Source organism: Pseudopipra pipra, chromosome 2, assembly GCF_036250125.1.
Source record: "Pseudopipra pipra isolate bDixPip1 chromosome 2, bDixPip1.hap1, whole genome shotgun sequence".
In the NCBI taxonomy this organism is placed as follows: Eukaryota; Metazoa; Chordata; class Aves; order Passeriformes; family Pipridae; genus Pseudopipra; species Pseudopipra pipra.
The window spans coordinates 102,978,567-103,004,747 of record NC_087550.1 but is presented as its reverse complement, the minus strand read 5'-3'; the positions used below and the strand labels follow the sequence as shown (position 1 = coordinate 103,004,747).

The window sequence follows — 26,181 nt, the reverse complement described above, 5'->3', positions numbered from 1 at the left end:
TGTACTTCTGCCATTCCTCCGCCCAAGCTCCTCACAAATCCTGGGGGAATTAACCGTCTCAGGCTTGCCAAACAGCATTTAACGCCCTGGCCCCAAAAGCATTAAAGATCTTAACTCAGCAGCTACTATTGAAACTGTTGGAGGGCACGCACTTACCTCGTCAGTGTCACCTCCCGCAGCACCCCCAGACCCAAGACAACGCACACTTCCTCTTCTCCCGCCCGCAGAAAACCCCCTTTTTCCCACGTAGGATTTCAGTCAAACATTGCAGCCTTCTTTCTGCCTGCAGCTTTTGTGCCGATTCCCGGCAGACGTGAATAGCTCATATAAACTTCAAGCACAAAAGACTTTGTTTCCTAGGTAACTCCCCCCCACCCCCCCCGCCCAAAGTTTGATGCATGCATGCAAAAAAACCCACCCTTGCACACACGCACAGACACGTGGACACACACACACGGACGCAGACACACACACACACACACACACACAGACTGCATTTGTTGCCGATTCCTCCCTCGGATGACAATAAGGTGCTGGACAAAGCGGGCGAAGTGACCCCGGCTGCCAGAGCTCCTCCTCTCCAAACAGTGGCATCACCAAATGGCCAGAGAATAAATACCTGCTGTCGGTCTGGCATTGTCCAGACAATTTCTTACCATTTAGGAAACAGAGCGGGGGCAGTTGCAAAACATTGCGAGAGAATTAAATGCAATCACTAATGCTATTGAGTCAATCCCAGTTCAGGCCTTTTAAAGGAATGATAGGAGAAGGCGGCCTTATGGCCATGAGCTTCTGAAACCCATCCAAAGTGAAGAATGAAAGAGGGGAAGAAAAATGTTATTATTGTGTCTTACTGACATGAGAAAAATAGAAATGGCTCCTTTTAGCGCAGTAAAGTTAGCAAGTGAAAAGCAAGCAAGAGGAAGGGTTAGGATCTAGAAGGGAGAAGAGTGAGACAGGGCTGTTAATTGAGGATTGCTTGTTTTTCCAGTACCTTTCTACTCCAGGGGGTCATGTGGCAACACTCAATTGGGGAGGGCGAACGGGTGCTGTTAAACTATAAAGGTGAAATGTAAAAAAAAAAATAAAAATTAAAATTAAAAACATACACAAAACATTTCTGGTAAAAGCACATCATTTTTGTCTGAATAGATAAGATAAGAGCCAAAACAAGCAGAGATTTCCAGCGTTTCCTACCAATGGGTTTATTCCCCACAACAGAGTGGTTTGGACCCCTGTGAAGTCTGTGCTGATTTTACTTATTCAGATTAGACAAAACTGCAGTGAAATGAGTTCAACCTCCTTGTACAGACATGCTTAAATTGTCCCAAGAATGCCTTGTATTGATTTGGTAACTCAAACTGTGTTCTGCCTGGAGCTGAAACAGTACAAGATATGTATCCAATTACATTATAAAAGTAAATTATTTAATAATATAAAAGATTTTCTTGCAATTTTTTAAATTTTAAGCTATAAATATATATATAAATAATGATGCTGATGGGTGATTTGTCAAATACATTGATTGCTGTGTGGTTTTGATTATATCATTACTTCTCTGCGGTTGTGACCATTGTGTCAGGGTGAAAACAGCCAATTGGCTTTTTGTCATTTTTTGTAACACTTGAAAGGACAGTGATGGCCACAAGTGCTGAGTCTTGCTGAATCCCTACACCTCCAAAATCCTCTTTTGGCAGAAACTCTGTTTGTTTGTTGCAATGTCCTGTTTTCAAAAGCAAGGAGTGAAGGAGGACTGACTTCTTTTGAAATAGGACATAAAACAAAAAAAGGAGATAAAGAAAACAGGTTTGTTGACCACACTGGAAATCTCTAGCACATGTTTCTTTGTGGGGGTTATTATGTCCCCCTGCATTGGTTATCATACTAATAATGCTGAATAATTCTATGAATGTTTCCTCTCAGTCATTATCAATCATTAGCAACACTTCCGTGACAGATTAACCACAAGCCTCAGTTTGAAAGACTTGCATTATATGGTCTACTCTCAAGAAAAAAAAGCTGTAGTCAGTCTCAAAAGGCCTAATTCTCCATCTTGTCCTACTCTCTTCCTAGATACACACCACCTCTTGCTTTGCCCTAGTTCCCACGTGCAGGACTAAAACCATGGGAAGCCTCCAGATGAGCTGCCCATAAGCCTTACAGGAGAGCAGAGAAGAGAAATCAAAAGAGGGCTGTTCCCAGTTAATATTTCCAGCTGGTTAGTTTCTACCCAGGCCAGTGGAAAATAGTTCTTCCAAGCTGGGAAAAGTCCTTATCATAGGATGTTGGAGGATCTCTGGGAAGGGTTGAGGTAGGGGGAGACTAATGCTGGTTGAGGTAGGGGGAGACTAATGCTGATGATGTGACAAGAGTTTGCAATGTCCATGGCCTGTGATGGTCCTAGTCAGTGCACAAGGAGAAGAGGACAAGAGGGACCCCCTGCCCTGACCTCTGAGCACAGGTACATGCTCAAGCCACTTAGGGAAAAACCTTTCCAGGAGAAACAGCAGGACCTCAATTTTGGCCTCAGAGATAGCAGTGCGGGCTACAGTTGAGACAAGCAAGACCTGGTTACCGTCTGCCTGTCCTATTGGTGCAGTGCTTCCCTATGCCCCCATGTGCCTCTCTGCCAGATGCCTCCAAGAAAACACCTGTCTGGTTCCACATATCTACAGGGATCAGTTGATATGCCAAAGCCTCAGGTCCCTGCTTGAGCATGGCGGGACAAACTTCCTAGGTAGGTTTCTATCACTAAGAGAGAGGACAAAATAGAGGTGACGGGTGAATTTTCAGCTTCTGCTGTCACAGTAGTGCTCCTGAGAAAGCTGGTGCTACCACTGCCTTGCCAAGGGGTCCTGAGGTCACCTAGTGCCTGTTCCCATGTGGTGCCTGTCATCAGACAGCTGAGGCACACTGGCATAGAACAACAGCCTTAGCATTTCAGCACCTCCATGCTGGGAGAGGGAGAGAACTGCTACTTTTCAAAAGTTCTCATTCACTCAGAAGACCAGAATATCTCTAAACGTCCTGAGTAAGTACATAATTAAGCAAGAAATTATTATTATATACCCAAGGCTGTTCTGGTCTGATGGGCAAATCTGCACTTAGGCAGTTTTCAAAGTGAACTTCTTTGTGTGGGTGTGCTTGGCAAACACCAACGGTGATAATCAATCCGTTAAATACAAAGCCAGAATACTTTAAATATGCATTTTTCTTTAATGGGCTAAGATTGCTTTGAAATTAAACTGGTGTGTAATTGCTTGAATAGGGATTTATTCTGCAGTCACTGACAAATGTGAACGTTTTTATTTACTGAGCTATCCCATCAACCTCACTTGCAGAAGTGCCATTGTGCTCATGAAACTACCTTGCAGAAAAATTCTTGGTTGCATATGCACATGATTTGATTTCTCAGTGCTCTGCATGTCTTCAGTGTGAACTCTTTGGTTTCTGTGCACTACAACAAAATAGTCAGATGTCCAAGTCTGAACTAATCAACAGAGCTTCCCCCTGTAGAGAGAGAAAGCAGCGCTGCTGCTGAGCAATTCAGCTCATCTTCCTTCAGCAATTAACTCGGGGTGAGATGAAGCACCCCTGAACACTGTCCCCCACTTTTAGGAAGACCTTAGCATAACTTGCAGGTACCTAAGTCAGGATTCACGATTCACCCTTTTAATGAATTAAAACCTTAGAATATCATCTGTACAGTGACAAAGAAGCAAATCAGCAATTGACAAACTTGCCAGCCTGGCAATTTATGGGTCTGCCCCATTTATTGTTCCGGAGCTGGGATCTGGAGGAGGAAATGAATTGGCCAATAACAGGACAAAAATGCCACTTCAGCCCCTTTACTGTTTTCCATCCCCCCAAAGCTCTGAGATGCCACTGTTGTTCAGCATCTTCAACATACAAGGAAGACTAGTTCAAGAAGCATCATTTGTATTAAACCAAGTACCTAGCCTGCCTTACCTATAGTGATATCATTACAGCAGATTCTGGGATTTCATAGTTAGTGAACAGGACATAAACACAAGAATAAACAACTCATTTTTCTGCAGGTAATTAAAAATGCCTTGGTAATGCTAAAGCCTCATCAGGAGCATTTATCCTCAACATGTTTGTTAACAATTTAGGCATGGCTGAGTTGATTCCTTCCCCCTCAGCTGTGTTTGAGCAGGCAGGCAAGGTATTCCTATTACCTCGTAGGAAATACAGGTGACTGAGTCACAGCCCCTAGCAGCACAGAGCTGGTGCTGGCAGTGCTGGCACAGCCTTGGCAAGGGCAGGAGGCGATTGCTATCAGTTGCTGCATAGTGCTATTCTCCAGAGCATTATTTTTGACTCCTGCTGCCTAAAAGTTGCAGCTAAGAAAAAGCATAAGGGATCAATTCTGACTTCAGGATTCTATAGCACTAGGTGGGAGAAATTTCCCTCACAGGATAACCTTAGCTATAAAGCAAGAGCATCAGCATGTAGCTTCAGCATCTTCAAGATTCATATATGTCCAGTGAAAAGAACATACATACAGTATGCTTTCATCCTGTGTGAGCACAGAAATAAGATGGACAGTACATCCTGCTTTCTCATTTTAAAGCAATAATTCACGCACTGAAAAGGTAACATGTAGAATAAGTGTGAACTAGTGTTCAATCCCACATTCATGTGAGTACACTCCTGACTCCTTCTGGGGCTCTGGTTGAAACCTCTCTGTCTCCCTCTCTCTGCCTGTGAAATGGACAGCCTGCTGTTTCCTTAACTCACAGGAGTTAAGGAAAATGGTATTGATTTACATATCGGAAAAACTAAAGGCCTTGTAAAAGGAGAAGAAATAGTAACAAAAGGCTAGCAGCTTTCCAGTGTTTTCAGAGCACAGTTGACTACTTAATTAGAAATGAATATTTGTACCTATACAGCAGCTTTCCTATATGGTCAAATGATGCTGAAAATAATGGGAATATTTCTGATGGTGTTATTTCTGCTGCCAAACACAACCCTGCTCACCTGCCTGCTCCCAACATTTATATTTCTAGATATTTCATTCTCAAGTTTTTATTTTATCTGCCTGTGGGTGTTTTCTTTTCTTTTGGAACATCACAAATGCAATCAGTTAAAGTACTGACAATCCTTTAACAGTCAATGTACTGCTCCAATATTTTGACAAGGTAAAGACAAAAATAAGACACGTTTTGTGACAGAAGTCATACCACATGTGGCATTCCAGCAGAGAAAGGTACAAAATAAACATTCCATGATACAGGGTAGTAGGTATTAAGCTCATTGCACAAACAGTGCTATACAAGTGCAGTCTGACAAATAATGTCAGGTAGGTTTTATTTCTAAATAAAAGGGATACAGGCACAATTTGCACATAGGAAGTGCATAGCCCAACTTGTGCCTGGCCCTTAAGTCACTTGTTTTTTACTGAGACTTCATGTGGCTTCAGCACAAAACTGTGTGAAAGTTAGTTCATTCTGTTGTGCCTTCTTCCCTTTGCTGTGCAAAGCATCCTAAAGCAGACTATAAGGAATATTTGTGAAATGGCAACGAGATGAAATAAAACTACCCGATGCATTATTTTCTGTTCACATTTGCTCTGGCGGAGGCCTAAGGGAGAGGAAAAGTCTGTCTGGAAAATAACCTCCTGCTTCTTGTTCCTTAGATTTCTGATCAGATTATAATTATGAATAAACTGACACTGAAAGCTCTGCAATTTTGAGTGTAAATTTCCAAACACTGAATTCCTTGCTCCATCTCCTTTGTTTTATTGTAATAACTGTGCCACATGGGAATTGAGAAAGTATGTCCCATAACATTCTGAACTGGAATACTAAAATTTCATAGTCTGGCTGGCTGGAATTGGGGAAACCAGAGAAAGAAAAAATGCAGAGAAATTTAAAGAGAGAGCTGAAATGCAGTTGGAATGACACAGCATCTTCACACTCAGTGACTGGCCTCAGCAGTGCTACAGGCAGGGTTGTCATGGGAACATGTGTAAAAAGTATTTTCCTCATTTTAACAAGTCCATAACTTCCTCGTACTCTCCTCAGATTATTTTTGGTTTGGGCTGGGTTTTTTGGTTCTTTTTTCTTCATTGGCAAAAATGCTTGAATGAGTGATACTTGTAAATGCGTTCGGTTGCATGGTTCTTTTGTCTAGGAAGAGACTAAGTGTGCTAAAGTTTTTCAGCTTTAAAAATGAATGACTGAAATGAATAGGAAAGTACAATCATGTCTGCAAAACCATGAGGGGCATGGAAAAGGGGAATGAGGAATCAAATGCTTACTGTTTCTCGTAGTCTGAGAACCAGAAGGGATACGATGAAATGATGAGGTATCAGTTTGAAACAAACAAAACCTACATTTTCATACAGATTTTTAAAGTCATTGTCACAGGATGCTGTTGATGGTAAAGACGTAAATTTACTAAAAAAATTGGACTAAATAAATCTCAAAGTCAACACAGACAAGTTACTTGGTGGCTATTATTCTGTATTTGCTCTCTGGCTCAGGAACTCTGTAACTATTTTCTATTTGAAACTGTAAGGATAAATTATGGGACAATAAACAGCATAAACCATGCCCTGTTCTTATGCTCTTTCCTGAAGGATTCCCTTCTGGCCTTTGGGCTAAGTGAACCTTTCAAGAGACAAATCAGGGCATTTCCTGTAACAAGAGTAGACATAAAGAGCCTGTGCCATTTCTAGTTCTCTACTCCTTCTCCACAACAAAACAATCTTGTAATGGAACAGTCCAAAACATCCCTCCAGACCCATTTAGGTTGGCATTACTTTCTTTGGACTTGAATTCATTTAGCCTTGTTTGGAATTTGTGGTACCTTGACATCTTCCTCTTTGTAAACGTAGTTGTACTTAAAAGCTAATCTTCATCGGTTGTGACTGATTTTCTCTAGCTTTATCATAAAATATGCAAGATCTTTGGAAGAGTTCATAGCCACCTGATTGGTAGCAATAAAAACAGCAGCCAGAAGGTAAAAATATGGAAATCTTGACTGGTCTTAGATATAGGTGACCTGTTTTTTCAGTAGCTTTCAGTAGCGACAGTTTTCACAGGTCTCACAGTAGTAATTTGAACATTTCTCAAAATCAAGTTTCTTATTTCAATACTGTAATACATGCATTAAACTTAGATACTCAGTTTGGAAAAGTCAGATCTGTAACTTTTAAAAATTTCCCAGCTTCCTGTTGATCTCTTCCTAATTTAGAAGAAACACAGAAAGGGGGTTTTGTTGTTTAGTATTGCTTCCTTCAGCACCTTTCCAATGCATAAGAAGAATGGAATACACAACAGACTGCTATGCTATGAATAAACATTCCTGTACATTTAACATCTTTAGTTCATTGATGTCTAGATGATACAATCAACTGGAATCAGATATCAAACATTACCAACAATCTCTGAAACAGATATACTTTTGCAGATGTGAAAAAGCTTATGCCAAAAAGGGTGAGCTAGGCAATTACAGCATTCGCAACTTTCTCTTGTAATGGTATCATTAAATCATGAAGGCTGGCACAATATCAATTAGCTATTCATTGTTGCAGTGTCTTGTAAAAATCTCTGATTAGCCTTCTGCCAGACAGAGCATTCATGTGCAGCTTCATCTTGTCTTATTCTCTTTAATTTTTAAGTTGCCTCATGAACAAGGAGTTTTCTCAGAAATGGCTCAAGGCACTTTGAAGTATTCTGGCCTTGGCGTATTTGCAATTTCCAAAGCAGAACATTGCCAGATGCTTTGAAATCGATAGAACAACAGCCCTCCAAGCAGCTCGTTTGCTTCTCCTCAGGGGAATACTGAACCTGGTTAGCTTCCAAAAAAAGTCCAATATGGGTGGGCACAAAGCTTAATGTTTTGCTTCTTTAAAGGAAAAAGGTGGACTTTCTGATAAAACCAAGACATCTGCATTCAGCATGACTTAATTTTGCCAACTAATACAGGACTTAGAGGGTTGCTCTCACTATTTGTTATTATTTTGTGGTCCACAGATGGAACTAATGTCTAAAACACACTGGTTGTTTTCCAAACACAGCAAAGATTCTGGCCTTTCATCACTGTGTGTGCCTCATTCTCCATCTGATACTAAGAGCTGTATGCTCAATAGACTGTCCAAATTCTTATCTGTAACTGGTTCTGATCCATAATATGGCATCGCCTTCCCTTTACCTTTTAATGACCCTACAACAGCAATAGCTTTGACGATGGCTTAGAAATAGGTAAGTCTGTTTCTCCTTTCTGTCTTCTAACTCTTTTCTATGCTGTCCCTTAATATCGGGATATCTTCTTTCAGTTGAATAATGAGGCCTGCAAATCTAACCAGTTCAAAGCCTGCAGTGATGGTGATGCTTTCCTCAAAATTATCCAGATAAGCAGTCAAAAAGCCAGAATAGTCAAACTAATCAAAACCTTATCATGCATTTCATGCTTTTAAATGAGAAACAAAAATTTTCCTATGGGCTGATTAGCTGATGTTTTGGCCCATGAGCAGCTGTGATTCCTTTACATTGACTCCTCTACACTGTGACTCCTTTATCATTATTGTATTTAAATATGGTTAATATAGTGGATTAGGATGAAGGTACTTGGACTTTTTAAGCAAAGTGATGATTTCATAGCTACATGCTTATAATGTGCTCACATCTCTGGAGATGCCAATGTCTCTGCACTGGCACATGCAGGACAGATTTATCCCTATCCCACTGAGGCGTGGCATTAGACAAATGTATCACTTAAATGTCAGATCCAGGTCTGACTTATGGAATTTAACCAATACAATGGCTCTTAGCACAGGGCAAAATGTAGCTACTTTTGTGGGTCAAACACCCAGAGTCACAGAAGTACTAAAGTCCATCTGAGGCCAGTGGGAGTTACAGACCCAGTCAAAGTTGTGGATCTGACGCATTTCCTTTAACAATGATAAATACCATATTATCAACACTAATTTGATTTTGAATTAGTGCAGCAGTGTGGCAAGTCAGCACAGACATACAGGACCAGATCTTCAGCTGGCCTTCCCGCTTGGCTGGCTGGAAGGACACGTGTGAGACATGAAGCATCTACAAAAACTGCATGGAAATGGACACTGCAGAACAGGGCTGTTGCCCACGCATACAAAGAAAGTGTATCTCCTTGGAGCAGGAGATGTGCTGCTGAACCTATCTGCATACACACAAGCCTCAAGCCAGCACTCAGAGACCTTGAGTTCTTGGCTCCTGGCAATGCTAATGCCAGGGATGAAATTACAGCACTTCCTGAAATTACAGGAGGGTCCTCAAAGTGCTACCTATAAAGCATGAGTGGAGAATGTGAAGAACTGTGGAGGAGTGTGTGAATGAGACTGTATGTCTGTTGACCACGGGTGAAAAAAAGAGGTTTCTCAATGGAAATGGCCACCCTGGGGTTGGCTGCTGGAAGCTGTGACCTGAGTTGTGCTGCTGATAGTCTTTAAGGTCAGCTGTGTTGTACCTGCACAGGCGTGGGGAGGGGGCACTGTCATACTTATGTCACACCATGCTAATAACGTGTTTGTGTGTGATAGCTGTAGTGAAAGACTTACTGGTAGCAAGTGCCGGTCCTTTATTGCTTGCCTCTTTTGACTGCAAATTGCAGGGAAGGGAGGAAAGGGGGGAGCCACCACAGCAATAGGGCCTTGGACTTTTTGCTCTCTGTTATCACCTCGGCTTCGATGTTCTGTTTTGGATGAGAAAGAAGACACGAGTCTTTCAGAGTGTTAAAAACATACAAATATCTCTATTAACAGCACAACAGAGACAGGAACAGGACAGTGGATTCCAAAGATGAAGGTTCTCCTCTTTCCTACTAACTGGTACATATGATCCCTGTTGCAACTGAAGGGGACAAGCAGTTACTGGACATCCATGTGCCCAGAAGCACAATGTCCATACAACACACCCCAGTATGCTCACTGAAGCTGAATTGTCCCCAAATGAGATTTGTACTCTTTATCCCAAGTGACAAAGGAGCTACTTTCTAGGCACTAGGGACCCAAGGCCTCATTCCCAATGGGAACCTGCAGCTCCTATTGCCTTGAAATATTGAGATGGAGTAATGTCTGCACTCTACCCATATAAAAGATGCCCCTCTGAGAAGAGAGAAATAAACACAGCCCCAGATATGATTTTCTTCCCTGGCTGCACGGCAGTGATAGATTCTGAGCAGACTCAGCATCATGAAAGTTGTTGCAGCAGCGGGACTGTGTTCCATCATGAAGGACATCATCCTAGAAAAGTCAAGATATCTCCACCACAGGCCCACAGGAGTCTCCCTTCACCATAGGCACACAATATCCAGTCCTCTTCCAGCATCAGTTCTAAGTCTCTGAAACCTTCCAAGTGAACAGGACAATGCTCATGGACTTCCCATCTCTAATTTTAGGTGTCAGTCAGACAAGTGCTGTTTGCCTTGTGTGCTGCTAGAAGGAGACAATATATTCACCTGATACACATAGCTAATGTCCAGCCAACAATGTTTGCTGCTAGCATAGCTGTTTTACGACCTAATGTTTAGTTTTAATTGCTCCTGGTTAAACAGATAAAGAGATAATGAAATTTTGTGTTGAGACACAATAAACATGTGTAGGGTAAATTTCAGATTATAATTTCATTCCCATACATGCAGTTATTTGGAAAATATGATAAAGCAGCACATGAAAAGCTGCTTGCTCAACCTGCACAGCTTCTGTTAAATGTGCAGGATGGGACATAGCCAAAACTGAGGTTTGTACCTATAAAATGATGAGACATTTTCTGACAGCTGCCTTCCTGTGCTGCTGTCAGAATTTCTCCTGCCCACAAGATGGCAGGCAGAGATCAGCCTGGTCGTGGGACAATTGCAAAGCAGAGCTGCTGAGAACAGAAAAGAATTTCTGCTCTACTCCAGCACTACTGTGGTTGCAGTTTGGCTATATTGTTATCTGCAGTGCTATGAAGACATACTGCACCCACAGTGTGTTCTTGAGCTAAAATCTGCAGAGACAGTCAAATGTGGTAATTAATTGGAACATTTTATCCAGATAACAGATGCTCTGCAGATCTAAGTAATCGATTATTATTATAAGCTAATAACAATAATAAATGAGCAAGGCAATTAGAGCTGTTGGTGCAAAACACTTCCAACACAGGAGGCTGCTGCTGAACATTTTAAGGGGGACCTGCATGGATTTTCTCCTTCCTTATGGCACAGAAGAAAGACAGGCTTGTTTGCTTGCTTTGAATTGCGTCAAAAAGAATTTTCCCTTGGTTAGGTTCCCAGTGAAAACTGACCTTTTCCCATCTTTTGCCTTCTTGTAGTCCTGCTGTAAGACCATCCCGATGTTTGCATCTAGTAAAATCCCTTTATGGCAAGGATGCAGGAGCCTGATTATGAGCCTGACTGCTCCTCCTTCCTCTCCGTGTTGCATGATTCGGTTTTGAGGCTATAGATCTCCAGTTTGTTAGGCGATGTCAGGAAGTGTTCCCCAGTCTGGGAATGGGACACCTGCCCAACATTTCCAAGCTGTCCACCTGGCTCTCAGCTGCCACCCCTGAAGGACACAGGTATCCTCCAGTATCATGCTTGGAAACCCTGAGCAGACAGCTTAGTTTTTTGAAGACTCTGTAATATTGCTGGATTCCAGTTTCAGCCCTTGGGAAGAGGGGTTGGAACTGGATGACCTTTAAGGTCCCTTCCAACCCAAACCGTTCTATGATCCTATGGTTCTATGATTTCTTAGCCTGCGTACCTAAGACCCAGTGGAGACCAGTGCCCACAGTTCTGTGTGCTTGTGCCTGAGCACCCTTCTGCTGCCTGGAGTGGACCATGGAGATGTGTTATGTGCCTGGAACCAGAGAGTGTGTGAGCACCTACCTCTGCGCAAGGCTCGCAGGTGCTGCTTGGCGTGATGGTGCAACTCCTCCACGCAGGGCGGTCTAGTGGAGGGGAGAAAGATGTTTCTTTGCTGATGCCAAGGTGCTCGGTAATAGACACTCAGTTTGCTCTCTGCATCAAGGTTGGAGACAGCTGTAGGATAAAAACAGAGTACAAGATAAGCCTTCTAGTCTCTCTTACATCATCCTAGCTGAAAAGCAAAGGTTCTTGCTTGGAACAGCATTGTCAAGAACAAGCACCGGGGTTGTTACAGCACCTCTCCTCCCATCAAACAGCAGTGACCATTATCTTCTCTGTGTTGTCATGTTATACCACTTAGCATTTAGACAATGGCCTTTTGCCATATTGCAAATGTCTTTGTGGAGGCAAGCAGGTGAAATGATACTGTAGTGGTGTTAAATATATGGACCAAAGGGATAATAATTTTATAGACAGCAAAACGAAAACACAAAGAAGCTACGCAACATTTCCACAGTGACATTTTGAGCAAGTGCAGGGGGAAGAATAGGTCTTCCATTTACCCATTCTCCTGCCAATATGCTCTTTCACTACATCATGTTATGCCCAACTAGTTTCTGACACAGGCTGCTACCTCACTGCCTTCCAGGGCGTAACAGCTGAGATTCACTGCCTGCCCTGCTGAGCGACTTTAACTGTCACCTATCAACAGAGGTTCTCTTAACAGACAGGGACTTCTGAGGAACAGGAACTCTTCAATTCCTCTAAAGAGAAATCCCAGAAGTCTGCCTCTGAAAGTTATATGAATCAAGTCCACTAAAGGTTTGAGAGAATTTCTCAGGAGTGCCGGTACCCTTGGGAGATGGGCCCAACCTCAGTGTACACAGCAGATAGCTTTCCAAGGGGCAAAGCAGGAGCAGAAGCCCATGGGAGATGCCAGCTCTCTGCCCCAGCCAGCCACAGGGAGCAGGCTCATCCCCAGCCCATGTAATGCAGCAGACCACATGGCACATGCTCAGGTATAGCACTGGGCTTGATCCTTCTACCACAGGCAATACATACAGTCTCTCCAGTCATCCTGTCTTCTAATGCCAAGGAGATGCTGCAAGTGTTTTGCTCACAGGACAACACAGGTGGGCTAGCCTCATGCATGGGAGGAAGGGTAGTGAAGGTACCTCCTGGGGTTCCCTTACCAATCAAGAGCCAAAGAGCCAGCATACCTTGGGTTGGTCCCCTCACTGGCCACTCCTCTCCTTTGCACATTTCAGAGCTGTCATCCACTTTTTGTGCTTTTGCACTCTTTTGCCCTTTTTTTGAGGGGTAGCTGGTGCATCATGTCAGAGAACAACTCTCTGATGGACATGCTTTGCTCTTTCTGATTTTGTTGCTTTCTTTAATGCAAAACAATATTCACTGAGACTGAAGGCATACCGGTGCTTTGTACAGAGAAAGGAACTGGAGAAGTACAGTAGGAGAAGAAGAAGGAGGAAGCAGACGGAAGAGGAGAAACCTAAGAACCACACTGCCATCTGTGGGATGACGACAGACTGTATCAGTTTCTTCGATTAGAAAAAACCCCCAGTTCACAGAACTTTGTAGGTGTCATGATAGAAGTGGTGGTATAATATGATGAGAGACCTGCTGGAGTGCAGGTTCCCAGAGCTTCAACGACACTGAAGGGACCCCAAACTCTGTGTCCAATAGGCACCCTTTATTTGCTTCTCAGTGGATTTTTGCAGGTGGCGTTTCACTCAGTTTACAGCACGTTTGCAGTGCTGTTCCATGCAACTGGCTATGATGTCAGTGCAAAGGATGGTACCAGGGGGAGAAAAAACTGATTGATAGTGGAGGGAGGTTGTAGGATGAATGATGGCAATCTGACGGTGTTTGTTTATCAAGAGGATTTACTAATGAAATTATTGACATTGTAATAACATAATGTTCCCAAATTGCGGGCAGAGCTTTTGATGGCTTGTCTGTCTGTCACCACTGTAGTAGGGGAATACCTCACTCACGTGAGCTGATTTTGTATCTCCTTTACCCACTACGAAGCACTATGTCTGTTTTACATACAAGGGACTGAGACACAAAGCAACTTGCCCTGATCTTGTTCTGAGCCACACTGCCTCCTTGGGAATCTCAAGTCAAGACAAAAATTTGTAAGCAATAGTAATGATACCCCACCCATTTTTTTTGTTGCTGAGGGCATGTGATATTCATGATCACAAATTGTACCCTGGAGGGTAATGAAACGACCGGCACAAGCAGTTCCTTCCTACTCCCAGAAAAATCTGTCTAGACTGAAGCACTAGTAGTTGGCTGTGACGGATATCAGTAGGTGAGTGGAAAGTTTTACCTACTTATGAAATGCTCAGACATTTCATCAGACTAGAATAGATTTTTCTGCAAAATTTAGCTTGTAGAAAGCTCTTCTGACTTTGGGAACAGTGTTTGACATATAAAAGTAGGAGTTGGGTTAGTATACATACAATTCTGCTACCCATTTACCCATTGTTGTAGACACACAGTGCTGTTCACAGATAAAATAGCATAACCTCTTAGCCACCCAACCTCTTAGTCTCCCTTAGCCAGCAAACCGGGCAGAGCTGTGCATAGTGCTGTCCCAGAAGAAAAATAAAGCACAAATACATTGCTTATCTTCAAATAAGAAGCTTACAGTACCCTGTGCTACAGCCCAGCCAGTGCCTGTCCACATCTCCGATTCACAGTATCATGGAATATGCCCCCTGACACCAAGAAAGCAGAAATATTGCACAATACTCACTGAACTGAACAATCCTTTAAAATACTCAAAAGCTGTAGCAGATTTTCTAGGAGGTCCAGAATAGAAACTAAAAGTGCTGGGAAAAACAAGCTGCAAGGGGATGAATGTTCTCAGCCTTCAGTGGGGATGAAGCTCAGAGGGAGGGAGCAGCACTGGTAGGGTAGAGGACAATGCTGGCCCAAGGACAAATAAGTGTAAACCCACAACGAATGCTATTAGGCTGGGTGTTTGAGGAACAGCATCCCAACCTCAGAGCAGTAAAGCTCTGAAAAAGTCTCCTGGAAAGGGGAAAGAGGAAAAAAGCTAACGAGTGAGTGAGAGTCTGCCAAAAAAGGGACCTGCTTTCATTTCATTACTTGCACATTGTCCTTTGCACATGTCCTCCCATGTCCTTTGCAAATTGCTTGTGCTTCTGCAATGACATTTCGCCTGGCCTTCACTGTTTGCCCCTGGGAACTGGGCACCATTGCTGCGAGCTGAAGCCAGAGGCTGCAACCACAGGAGTGGACTGTGAGCTTTCAGGACCACTGAACATCTAATTTTCTGCACAGGGTTGAATCTCTTACTTCCAGTAAAAGAAAAAAAGCCAACCCTGTGGCGGGGTAATCCAGCAGACAAAGACCACTGGCCTGAGATTTAGAAGAAATATGCAGTCAAAGTTTAGCCATATGTTTCTGCTAAGAGCCAGCGTTAAATATTAACACTCCCTATGCCTCTGTTCTGTGAAATGAGGATAAGGTATCTCTTTCAGCCAGCACTTCCTTTACTTGGTGTTTTACACTGCAGGCTGTTTTTGCAATGCTGAGCCTGCGCGTGACTGTAGCCCCTCAGCATCATCATAAGATGCATAATAAATAAAGCAATACAGAAACTGTAAAGCCACAGTCTTTAAACGATTAGCAGCTAGATACCACAGTGAATAAGAAAAAAGGCCAATACAGATATAGGAAATGCTACATTTCAAGCATCAGATATAGACTGTTAATATATTTTTAGTGTGCGCTTTGATCACTTTAGACTATACAAGTGAATCATATAAACTATCATTTCATTTCATTCCTGAGTTAAAGTAATTGGGTTTTTTTGTGTTGTGGGATGACAAAATGACAAGAGACCATTTAAATGGATTCTCCATTACATTCTGTGGATCCATTAATGTTGGCTGGTTTCCTAACAACCAATGTCAAACAGACATACATTAATGACTGCTCTCATGAGAAGATTTTTGAAGGTTTCCAAACAGCTGCTTTATCAAAGTTGATCGTATTTATCATTTATAGACCCTTCTCTTCTTCACATCCTCTCATTTACTCTGTCTCCCTCCTTTAGCAAAGCAGAAAAAGGATCCTGCCATAGCAGAGCTGGATGTGGATGCTTGAAGGTTGTGTGGCTTTAGTGCATTCAGGCGTGGTTGTTCTAATAATAACACCACAAAGGCCAAGCAAGAAAGATTTCTGCTCTATTTATTTGATAGATCCAGGGGTTCCCCCCCCAACTCCGTCTGCTTCTCTAGATACTTGCCTCCCTCCTCCCCAGCTCCTTCTGTTTCTCAACTTTCTATTATTTCTTCCTGTATTATAGTTGCCATTAGCTGTGAGGGGAAGAAAAAAAAAGATAATTTCCCATGCTTCCTGGTTCAAAGTAAAAACATGATTTGGTATAAAGTGTGAAAAAGTGTGCAGCCTGGAGGGAATTTGAGCACTGAGCGAGGAAGGTGCCTACATGTTAAGGGACAGAGCCCAGAGCTGTCAGCCCTGAATTCCTGCACGAGCAGCACCAAAGTGGCAGCTGCCAAATCCTTATTAAAATATCCAGATTCCAAAAGACAAAAATCAACATTAAAAAGGATCAGACTAGTGAATAAGACTATTCCAGAGCCCAGTTACTCTTCAGAGAGGCTGTAATGACCCAAGCCCTTTGCAGGAGACTGAGGTGCTGGGGGTGCACTTAGTGAAACTCTGCCTCCTCCCCACCCTGACTCAGGTTGCTCTCAAAGGCTGCTGTGGCCAGCAGCACCATGCCAGGCTCTGCTTGGGAAAGCCCTTCTTCTCCAGTGCTAAGGTGGTTGACCTGTCATTTTAGCATATGCCATTTTTCCAAGATACTTCATGTAAAAACGGTGACTTTTTTTCTTGTCTGATTCAATGTCATAAGAAAGCTGGATGTTCATCCAGCTTTGCATAAATAGGCCTATGCCAGCAACAGCAGCAGCAGAATTCAGCATGATCAAACTCTTCCTCAGCTACTGCCCAGGCCAGCAGTGAGTTGCTGCCTGCTGCGTTTGTGTGCAAAACATTGCAAGAAAATTAATTCTGAGGAAGACCAGATTATTTCAAAGAGTAGGCAGTCTGGCAGCACATCCAACTTCATCATGCAATTTAGTCCATAAATGTTTCATTGAGGCAAGTGCTGAGTCTGATGTGAATTTTATTTATAGTCCTGCATGTCTCAAATGTGTGCTTCCCCCAAGTACTCATGTCTTCATTGAAACACCCAGGGGGTTTAAGCCTACAACACTGGTAAAAATCTACAGTCACTTCTCTGCTGTACATGTCCCATATCCATCAGCAAGCTCAGTACTTTCAGAGGAGCTCTCTCTGTGCCTGCTGCTTTACCGCGACAGCACGGAGGGTGCTGGGGCTTACCCAGCAAAGGCATTGGAGCCTGGAGCTCCTCAGAGGTGGGACAATCACTCTGTTTTCAACAATTGGGCTTGCTTTCAGCCATGCATGCACCCAGACATTTCCCTATTTGCCAGTGGCAAACCCCACCAACTGGAATTGCAAGTAGCTATTTGGATGAGCTGCTTTCCTCTCTTATCTTTATTAATGATTGAAAAATACCCATGCAAAGGGAGTGTGTTGGCAGGGCTGCTGTTCCTTGCAAATAAGGCTACTGGCTCTTCAGCTTTTCCATCACCCAGCTAAGCATAACTTCAACAACTATACCTACAAGTATGGGTATGCACACAATTTCCTTCACACCTCTAGATAAAAAATACCAAGTGACTGGAGCTAGAAAGTCAGACATACCCCAGCGCCTTCAGAAGCCCTGGTCGTCCTGGCAGGGATAGACTGCAATGCTCTTTCCCCACCAAGTCAGGGCCAGAGCAACACCTGACAGTAATGGGTTTCTCTTCTAAAGCCCTTTTGCCAGGGGGTACACATCAGATGATGGCAATATGACAGTTGCTCTGGTCCCTCGGCACTGCAGAGGCTACTGAGGGCCCTGCTGCACTTCCCCATCCTCCTCTTCCCTGGGAAACTCTCTGTGGTCCAGCTCCCCCAGGAGATGTGAAAATTGAGGCAGGTCTTCACAGAGCTTTCTAATCACACTTCTCACATAAGAGAAGAGATGCTCAACTCAATGAAAGAGAAAGCTGTGTGCCAAACCCCCTGTTGCCTTGTTGCTCTAGTGCATCCTTGGGATTTTTTCAGGGTCTGGATGGGATGCCCCCATCTTTGGTCACATCTTTTGCTCCTGCTTTCCTGGTGTGTTCTGATATTTGTCAGGGTGCTGTTCATAACAGACATTTCCCTTGCAGTCTTCCCAGTGCCCACTGTCACAGGGCCATGAGTGACCAATGACCCATTTTGGGTGGTTTTCTCCTCGGCTACTTTTCTCTGGGAGCCCATACTGGAAAATATGGCTTGTAATGCCTTTGCACATCATTATTTCTTCTTATTGCTATTATCAGGGCAGAAATCCAAATTATTTCTGAGGAGTGTTTGCCCTGTGCAACCTAAGTCCAGGATGGATGTGAGGGGAAATCTCCAGTGGCACAGGCCCCAAGACATGGTCTGGGCAACCGGTCTGGACCTGAAGCCTGGATCACCAGATCTGCCCTGCCACCGGCGCTCGTGCATGCAAATCAAAGCCAGTGCAACTGCGTCTACGTGGGCTGCCCTCCAGACAAACAGGGGGGGAGATATGACAAAACAAGTTAAGTCTTTAGCTACGTGTGAGCAACAGCATGAGTACTGTTATTATTCTGTTCTGCTTTCATGGACAGACAATTTAGCAAATTTTTCAAACTCAAGCAAAAAGGCAGAAACCTCACCACCAGCAGAATCTGTTGAGAAAGACCACAATCTTTTGTGCTCTTTGTATTGTTTTATTTCTTGCCAATACAGTGAAATCTCTCATGTTTCAATCATAGTTTCTTAGCACATCTCTGTGGCATTTTTCTGCCTCGTATTATGCTTCACATGGAAATAACAGCTATTCAGGAGAAAAATGGACAAGTGGACAAAATCCCATCTGTATTTGGCATTCAGATAGCAGGAGAGATTATAATACTGAAAAGCATATGATTTGGATGTCATTTCCATGAGCAGATCCTTGAATTTTGAATTTATCTGATATTTGGTTGACTGGCACAACGGACATAATTCAAGAGGGATGGGAAGTGTGTGGTTCTTATACAGGTAAGAAGATTAGGCTGTTAAGCAATATGCACTTATGTGAAGAGTACCACATGCTAATCTCATTCTTGGCTTTGCTGCTTTCAATCACTGCTGGTGGTGTTTGAACATATTTTAAACTGCTTTTCCTAACTCTGTTAAATAAGTTACAGCAGCCAGAATGGAACTTGGTATTTCAAAGTATTTCAAAGCTGTCACTGCAGGATAGACAATAACCTCTTAGAATTACAGAATATTTTATATGTTCAATCCTTCATTCCTGTGAAGTTTCTCTATCCAGCAATATCTTTCTCTCCTTTTATTCCTATTCTCTGGTCTATGTTTTACATGGCCTCCAAGAGTGCCCTGCAGGGCAATGGTGAAAAAGGCAGACAACATGGGAGTCCTGCCTGGCAAGCTTAAGGCTTCCATTAGGCCAACTATTCTGCAGGAATATCAATTTCATATTCAATTAAGATTGCTACCATGCTCCATGAGAAAACAAAAAGCTAACCATCCAGTAAAAGAGTGGATGCACAAACAGTGTTAAAGAAAAACCCCAAAGCAAACTATTTTAAGGTTACTGGACCTAATGGTAAGGATGCATTACTATAGCAGGGCTGATTTGACATCTGCACATGCACACATGGCTATGTATTTGTGTACCCATACACACACTCCAGAGCATGTAACTGAAATCAGTGTCCCAAGAGAGCCCTTTCAATCCGACATGCTTAATTAGTTGAAAGCACTTCTTTCACTTTGACACACTTTCAGTGCTTGTCAACACAGATTTCTTCCCATGTTGACCCTTCACATTACTCTCGCTCTCAATACACAGCAAGATAAAGTCTCTTATCTCCAGCAGTGTAGTGTGTGGTCTCGATAAAACACTTTGTTAGCACACTTTCAGACATCCTTTGCAATTCTCTCTCACTGCTCTGCTATTTTTCTCTTGTACTCAGCCCAAATCACTACTAAGCTTGCCCGAGTCGCTCCAGCAGGTCACCGTAACGCTCTCCCTTTTATCACAAAGAAGTGTGCTGTTCACTGTGATGTTGCTCTCAGATCACTCACCTTGATTTCACGTGCCAGCACTCAAGAACAAAGCTTTACAAAATTCACTTACTGTTCCACCTTCCCTGGTTAATGCTTACCTTCAGGATCTCATGAAAAAAACACCTTCACATTCTCCAGCCTATAGACATTTTTCTGATAGGGCAAACCTTTGTTTGGCAGCAGTTTTGGAGTGTCTTGCCTGTTCTCCTACTCAAAACATTCAATTCCCCTGAATTCCATCTGAACATTCACACCTAAAGTGGTTGTTTTCAGTAATAGCCTTTTGAGTCTGTGCTGAGGATCCTCTTTTCAAGAAGAGCAGAGACTTGCACATTGCAGCACCTATTTACACATCAGCATCCACAACGAACAACCTCTCCACATTTGTGAACATAGAGACCATCTGTAAAACATCATGAGCCTTGAAAAAGCACATTGGAAGATGGCACTCATAAGAGAATATGCTGTGCTTGCCATAATGGAAGATAAGATTCAGATGACTTATTCCAAGTACTGCAAATATATTCCTGTTTTCCTTGAAATCTTCAAAAACTATAACCTTTCATCTAAGCTCCAAGAGTTAGTCTCCATCAACGTCTGTGCCTTCTCCATTTGGCTCTCAGAAGCACCATTTAGCATCAATTTACACAGAAAGGGAATGAGCAGGGCCCCTCTTCCCTTCCACTGACACTGTGTGTAGGCTGAGATATCAAGCCCCCAAAAGTCAGGAACAGCAAGCCATGTATTAAGAGTAGAGATGGTGGCTCATATTTCACACTTCTTCCTCACATCAGTCTTTTTCAGTGTGCTTGGCTAGATGCCTTAACTGCAAGTCGAGGTAGTAGCAACAGTTTTTTCCAATTATATTTAGTAAATTCTATGCTACTATTACAACACATGTCCCTTCAAACTACTCACAGCCAAACAGGGGAAGACAGAAAGTCAATCATCTCAGAGGGACCAAAGGCAACTCTTTTTTTCTTCCTCTGGAGAAATATTCTTGCTGTTCTTGCAGCTCCATTACTCTTTTCTGCAGAGGGATTGAGGGACCTGGCTCTATCTCAGGTCTCTCTATCCCTGTCTCTTGAGGTCATGCCTGTCCTGGGAAGCTTCCTCCCCCATAATGGTAAGGCAGTGTGTTTCTTGGGGCAGCCAACAAAAATCACATGCACTACTCCACAATGTTTCTCCGGAGCAACCCTAATGGTGGCCCAGAGCTGGCTGGGCACAGAGGTGCAGTTACAGATACAACTAGTTCACTGTGTAGCTGTGTTCTTTCAGTACAACTCTTCTCCAATCTCAGTGAATACCCAAGCTTTCCATCACCAGCCCTTTCAGATATTTGGTTTGGCTCTGGCCTCCCAAGCGATTTACTTGAAGCCCAGTTTCAGACCATCATCTATGAACTGGGCTTGCAGAGCACCCAGCCCACGAATCATAGAACCACAGAACTGGTTTGGGTTAGAAGAGACCTTAAAGATCACCTAGTTACAACTCCCTTCCATGGACAGGAACACCTTTGACTAGACCAGATTGCTCTGGGCGAGAAGGAGGGTCCTATTTCAACACAGTTTAGCAACATCCTTCTCCAGGCCCACTTCTGACAAGACACTTGTGTAAAACATTAGAGCAAAGTGGGCTGTAGAGGTCCAGAGAGGCACACTGAGAACATGGCCATCTGAATTGCTGAGTTTCATTTGTTGAAATAATACTGAACACAGTCCTTTTTGTTTTGTAAGAGGAAGGATAGCTGTTTGAAAATAAGGATTTCTGATCTTCTATACTTTCTCAAAGGAATTGTTTGTAACGAAGAAACCTGCTTAGGATTTAGGAAACCTTTAGAATTCTTGTGTGTGCCCTCCACCCTTCCTGTGCTGCCAAGGACATGTCCCAGCTCACTGCCAGAGCTTCAGCTCCTAGCCAGGGATTGCAATCTCTAACGTCCAAGCGGTTTGGGCTTGAAATTAGCCCTTCATCCCTAAAGCATGGAGATGTTACAACATATGAATGGACTGTATTACTTACAATACTTTCTATACACATGTATACAAAGCCACCAAGATACACTGTATTACTTTTTTAAAGGAACCCATCCAGATAACATTTGGAAACTCTGCCAGTGATATTGTGTATCTAGACTGCAGAATGAATAACTGTCAAGATAAATTATTTTCCCACTCTTGTTACTATTTGAATAACATATTCTCAGCTTACTCACCTTAGGCACTAATATTTTTTCTGCGCACTTGCACTGTTTTTTTTTCTACTGTATTTCAAGTCCTTGCTTACCTAAAATGGTCCACAAGCCTAAATGCTAGCTTGCAAATTTAACCAGGAGGTGAGCATTGTTGGCTGTATCCCCACTGCATGTCATGCAGAGGGTGCAAACCTGTAACCGTGCCAGCTAGGGAGCCCCTACAGCTCATGTCGATCCACTAATCCTCACTTCGAATTGAGACACCATGGCCAATGGCAACTAGTACATAAAATGCGGCATGAAAACATTTAAGCTAAAATAAGTTTTAAAGCATTTGTTTCTTTTAAAGTGTCGTAGGGTGTTAATAAAGATCATAACATTGGCTATCCTTTATTATTATGGCTAATATGGCTTTATGAGCCCAAACCATATCCTATTATTTGTACTCACATTTATGCTATTTAGCCACATACTCATGTGCAAAACCTAATTGAATTCTGATGGGGTTTCTGAAAAGCCACAACTGCTGAAGAGCTACAGGGTTTGTCAGATGCTGCAGGGGTGTGGACCACTCTCTGGTGAGAGTTGTCATCCAGAACGAAGCTGCGAACAGCTAATTCCTGCACATTTGTAAACTCATCTGTCTTTGTGCATGCATCAGACTGAGTATGAGGCAGTTTTCAACACATCAGCTTTAGCACAACAAATACACAGAGTGGCAAACAATTACCCATTTAATGCACATATAAAATGATTACCTGTTTAAGTGCGGGCAGACATTTTATTATGACCGTGCACCAAGGACTGCATACGAAGAAGAAAACCAGAAGGCATGGTGAAATGGCTACATTTCACTGCATCCAGTCAAAACCAGAGCAGAAATGTCAGGTGTCAACACTTGACAATACAATAATAGGCATGACTGCACTGCCTGCAGCACTGGGCAGGAAGCCTTCAAACTCTTGACTATAAGCAGTGATGAAAATGAAATAGTACTAAACTGCAGGAAATAAGCTGTGCAAAAAAAAAAAAAATCACAGGAAAAGGAATTAAACTAGGAAATACTTTCAGGAAAGGAAAAAGGAAAGGAACAAAGAGTGGGGAGAAGGGCGTTGGGAAAAGAGAGAATTGTCATTAGAATTATCCTGCAGAAAGCATAAGTTAAAAATGGGGCCATTGAGTAGCAAACAGTGTTTGACCTTAATGTATCATGTATCAAGTGGAATGGTGAATCAGGGCAGAGAGCACTCCTGGGAATTCGAATTTATTCACGAGGAGCAAAGTTGACAATATTTCCAAGCATAAAGAAGCAGACAACGGCAAGTAATCACAAAAGTAACTTTCCCCAGGGGAGATTTGTCTCCGTGGAGAATTTCTGTAGCTAACAGATAGGCTCCTCACTGATTCTGAGTACAAATAAGCCTCAGAGAGCTCTGAAGAGTCCTCAAGCAGCACCTGTTCCCCTCTGTTCACTGTGGAAGGACCTCCACTCTGAGGACCTTGGTGCCCTTTCACCACCAGGCACCGAGAGGGGAGATATCACCTTTACAGGGGAGTAGGGCTGCCTACTTGGAAACAAATGTAAGTCCGCAAAGCTATGGATGGGTTCCCACATTCAGTTGTCGAATATATTTAATGACAAAGTAAAAAAAAAATTGGGCCACAGACAGGCAAGCTACCAAGGCATAAGGAGAGTTTTATCTTAGAAGGTGAAGCATCACCTGAGAAACCGAACAAAATATATTAATTTTTATGAAGAGAGGCATAAACACACTCATAAACATGACACAATAAGCTGGACCAGGTGTCAAATTTTGTTATCCTTGCTCTGTCCTTTCTGAGTCATGGATGTGCCTGACTTCTCTAGATCCTCCAGCTGTACCAGGACTGGCCCTAATTGCCTCCCTCCCACTTCACTGCCTTCTCCTGTCTGCCTCTCTTCTTTCTGTATGGATTTTACAAGTGGTGTTGAAAAAACGAAGTGCTGGAAGAGGTGCCAGACTGCTCTAGAGGTTGAGATGCTGTACATGCTGAACAGCGGAAGGCAGACAACACCCACAGATATAGTGCAGCCCTGATCTGGCAGGATGGTGTCTGCAGGGGGGGGAAGGTGGCAATCAGTCTTCACATCTTATCAACTCCCATAGCATCTGCCAGCACAGGCAGAGGGGAAGCCACCCCAGCCAACATTTTTTTTTATTTTGTGGATATTGTTCATAAAGTCAGAGACATTTTATATAGAAATACAGATCAGTTCCCAGCCATCTGCTTATTTCTATGTAGTGTCTGAAGTATCATAAGGGTGTTACAGAGAATATGCAAACAAGGTCTTACCTCTGCTGCTGAGATTAAGATATAACCAAAAAAAAAAAAAAAAGAAAATACAGGAGTTTGTATGCAGTGAAAAGCAAAGAACTGAGACAGTATTTTCAAATGGTGGTTTCCTGGGCTGCTGTTGTTTGGAGATGGAGTTTGGCCTGGTAGACGGATATGCTAGCACATTTCCGCTCTAGCCTGGGAAAGTTACCTGCTGGCCTTCAGCAGCCATCTCTTGTCCTGCCAGGGACCTCCTCACCTTTTCTGTGTTCTTTCTACTTGTGTGTCTTAAGAGCAGAAATCACCCTTTTATGCTAAGCATTTGCATATACAATAATAGGCCGTGCATTTCATGTGCTACTCCAGTAATACCACATTGGTGAGTTTCTTTAGTGTTTTACAGATAAAAGTAGGCTTTCTTATTCCTGGTAGGGCATGCTCCGAATCTTTGCGGATGAGCTGTGGTTTGTATTCCCCAGGCTGCAGTTTTGGACCCACAGGCCCCTGCAGCACAACCAAGCTTTGCCATTTACAAGCAGCTCCAAAGCACTGCACTGGATAAATAATGGGTGGTTCATTACTCAGAATTAACCTGTCAGTGTAGAAAAAAGAGCCAGCCTGGTGTCCTCGTTGATTTCCAGCAGAATCCAGACCCACGTGGCATGGAAAGACATGAATTCACTGATCATCTGCCAGATTCATTATTGCTCAAAGTTTTTTAACTACTGCATTTAAATACAGCTAATTCTGATAAATTAAGATTGTTTCACTGACTTGCCAGTTCAATAATTTCATCTTTGTGTTTATTCACATTAGTAAGTATTGATTTCCTGTGGGATGCAGTACATTTTCTCTCAGTGAGTGAGGGTGGGGTCTGCTTGGCAAAGTTTTTGTTACACAGTTATTTCTGAATAACTGGGTATTGGCCTACTTAACATACTTTGATTGTAGCCAAAAACCTGGTTTCTGTGCAACAGAACAGAAGAAAAAAAATATCTAAAAAGTGAAATCACCACTTAGCTAAGAAAATGGTATTAGGCAAAGATTCATTTGAATGTTTTTCATTTGGGTTATCCTTTTTTCCATCTATTAACACCCCAATTCCTTTTGTCTTTATAATATTTGCACAATAGCAATAGTTTACAAATACTGCAATGCTTCTCCACTCTACAAGGGCCAGAGCAGTCTCCGTACAGTTGGTACAACTTGTCCTATTTTCAGCAAACTGTTACATGTATTTCTAGGATGGAAAAGCTACAGCCAAAATTCAGCCTATCAAAAGAAAATATCTAAACTTTGAAGATTCTCATTTAGATTCATAAAACAACTTGTTTTGCAGACACTTCTACGGGACAGTGCAATAATTTTCAAGGCTTTAAGAAATCCCAGTTCTATCACTACTTAAGTTACAGACACATCCATAATGAGTTATGACTAAGGGAAGTATTTGCTAAAGGGATAGCTAGAAGATAATCATCTTCCTTCCCCTTTGATGCCCTTCTGTGGACACTCAGTGAGTGTAGGATTATGTTGCTCCAAATGTACTGCATCCAGAACAAATC

General features: G+C 42.7%; 1 protein-coding gene and 1 long non-coding RNA gene across 8 annotated transcripts in view; one reads left to right on the top strand and one right to left on the bottom strand.

The window, feature by feature from the left end:
- Positions 1 to 26,181, bottom strand: part of NHS (NHS actin remodeling regulator) — a 259,593-nt gene that overhangs the window by 14,538 nt on the left and 218,874 nt on the right. For 4 of the 7 annotated variants that reach the window (XM_064646690.1, XM_064646692.1, XM_064646693.1 and 1 more), the window contains exons 2-4: positions 11,881 to 12,033; positions 9,572 to 9,705; positions 995 to 1,057 (exon numbers count right to left, since the gene is read on the bottom strand). In XM_064646690.1, the coding sequence (XP_064502760.1) occupies positions 995 to 1,057; positions 9,572 to 9,705; positions 11,881 to 12,033 (350 nt within the window). Of the gene's footprint in view, positions 1 to 156; positions 2,312 to 9,571; positions 9,706 to 11,880; positions 12,034 to 12,422; positions 12,442 to 26,181 lie in introns of those variants that run through there. The other 3 variants (XM_064646695.1, XM_064646691.1, XM_064646696.1) reach the window with 3 other exon arrangements.
- LOC135410208 (uncharacterized) lies at positions 12,567 to 13,450 on the top strand. Its single transcript, XR_010428552.1, has 2 exons — positions 12,567 to 12,878; positions 13,306 to 13,450. It is a non-coding gene; the product is annotated as an uncharacterized LOC135410208 (long non-coding RNA).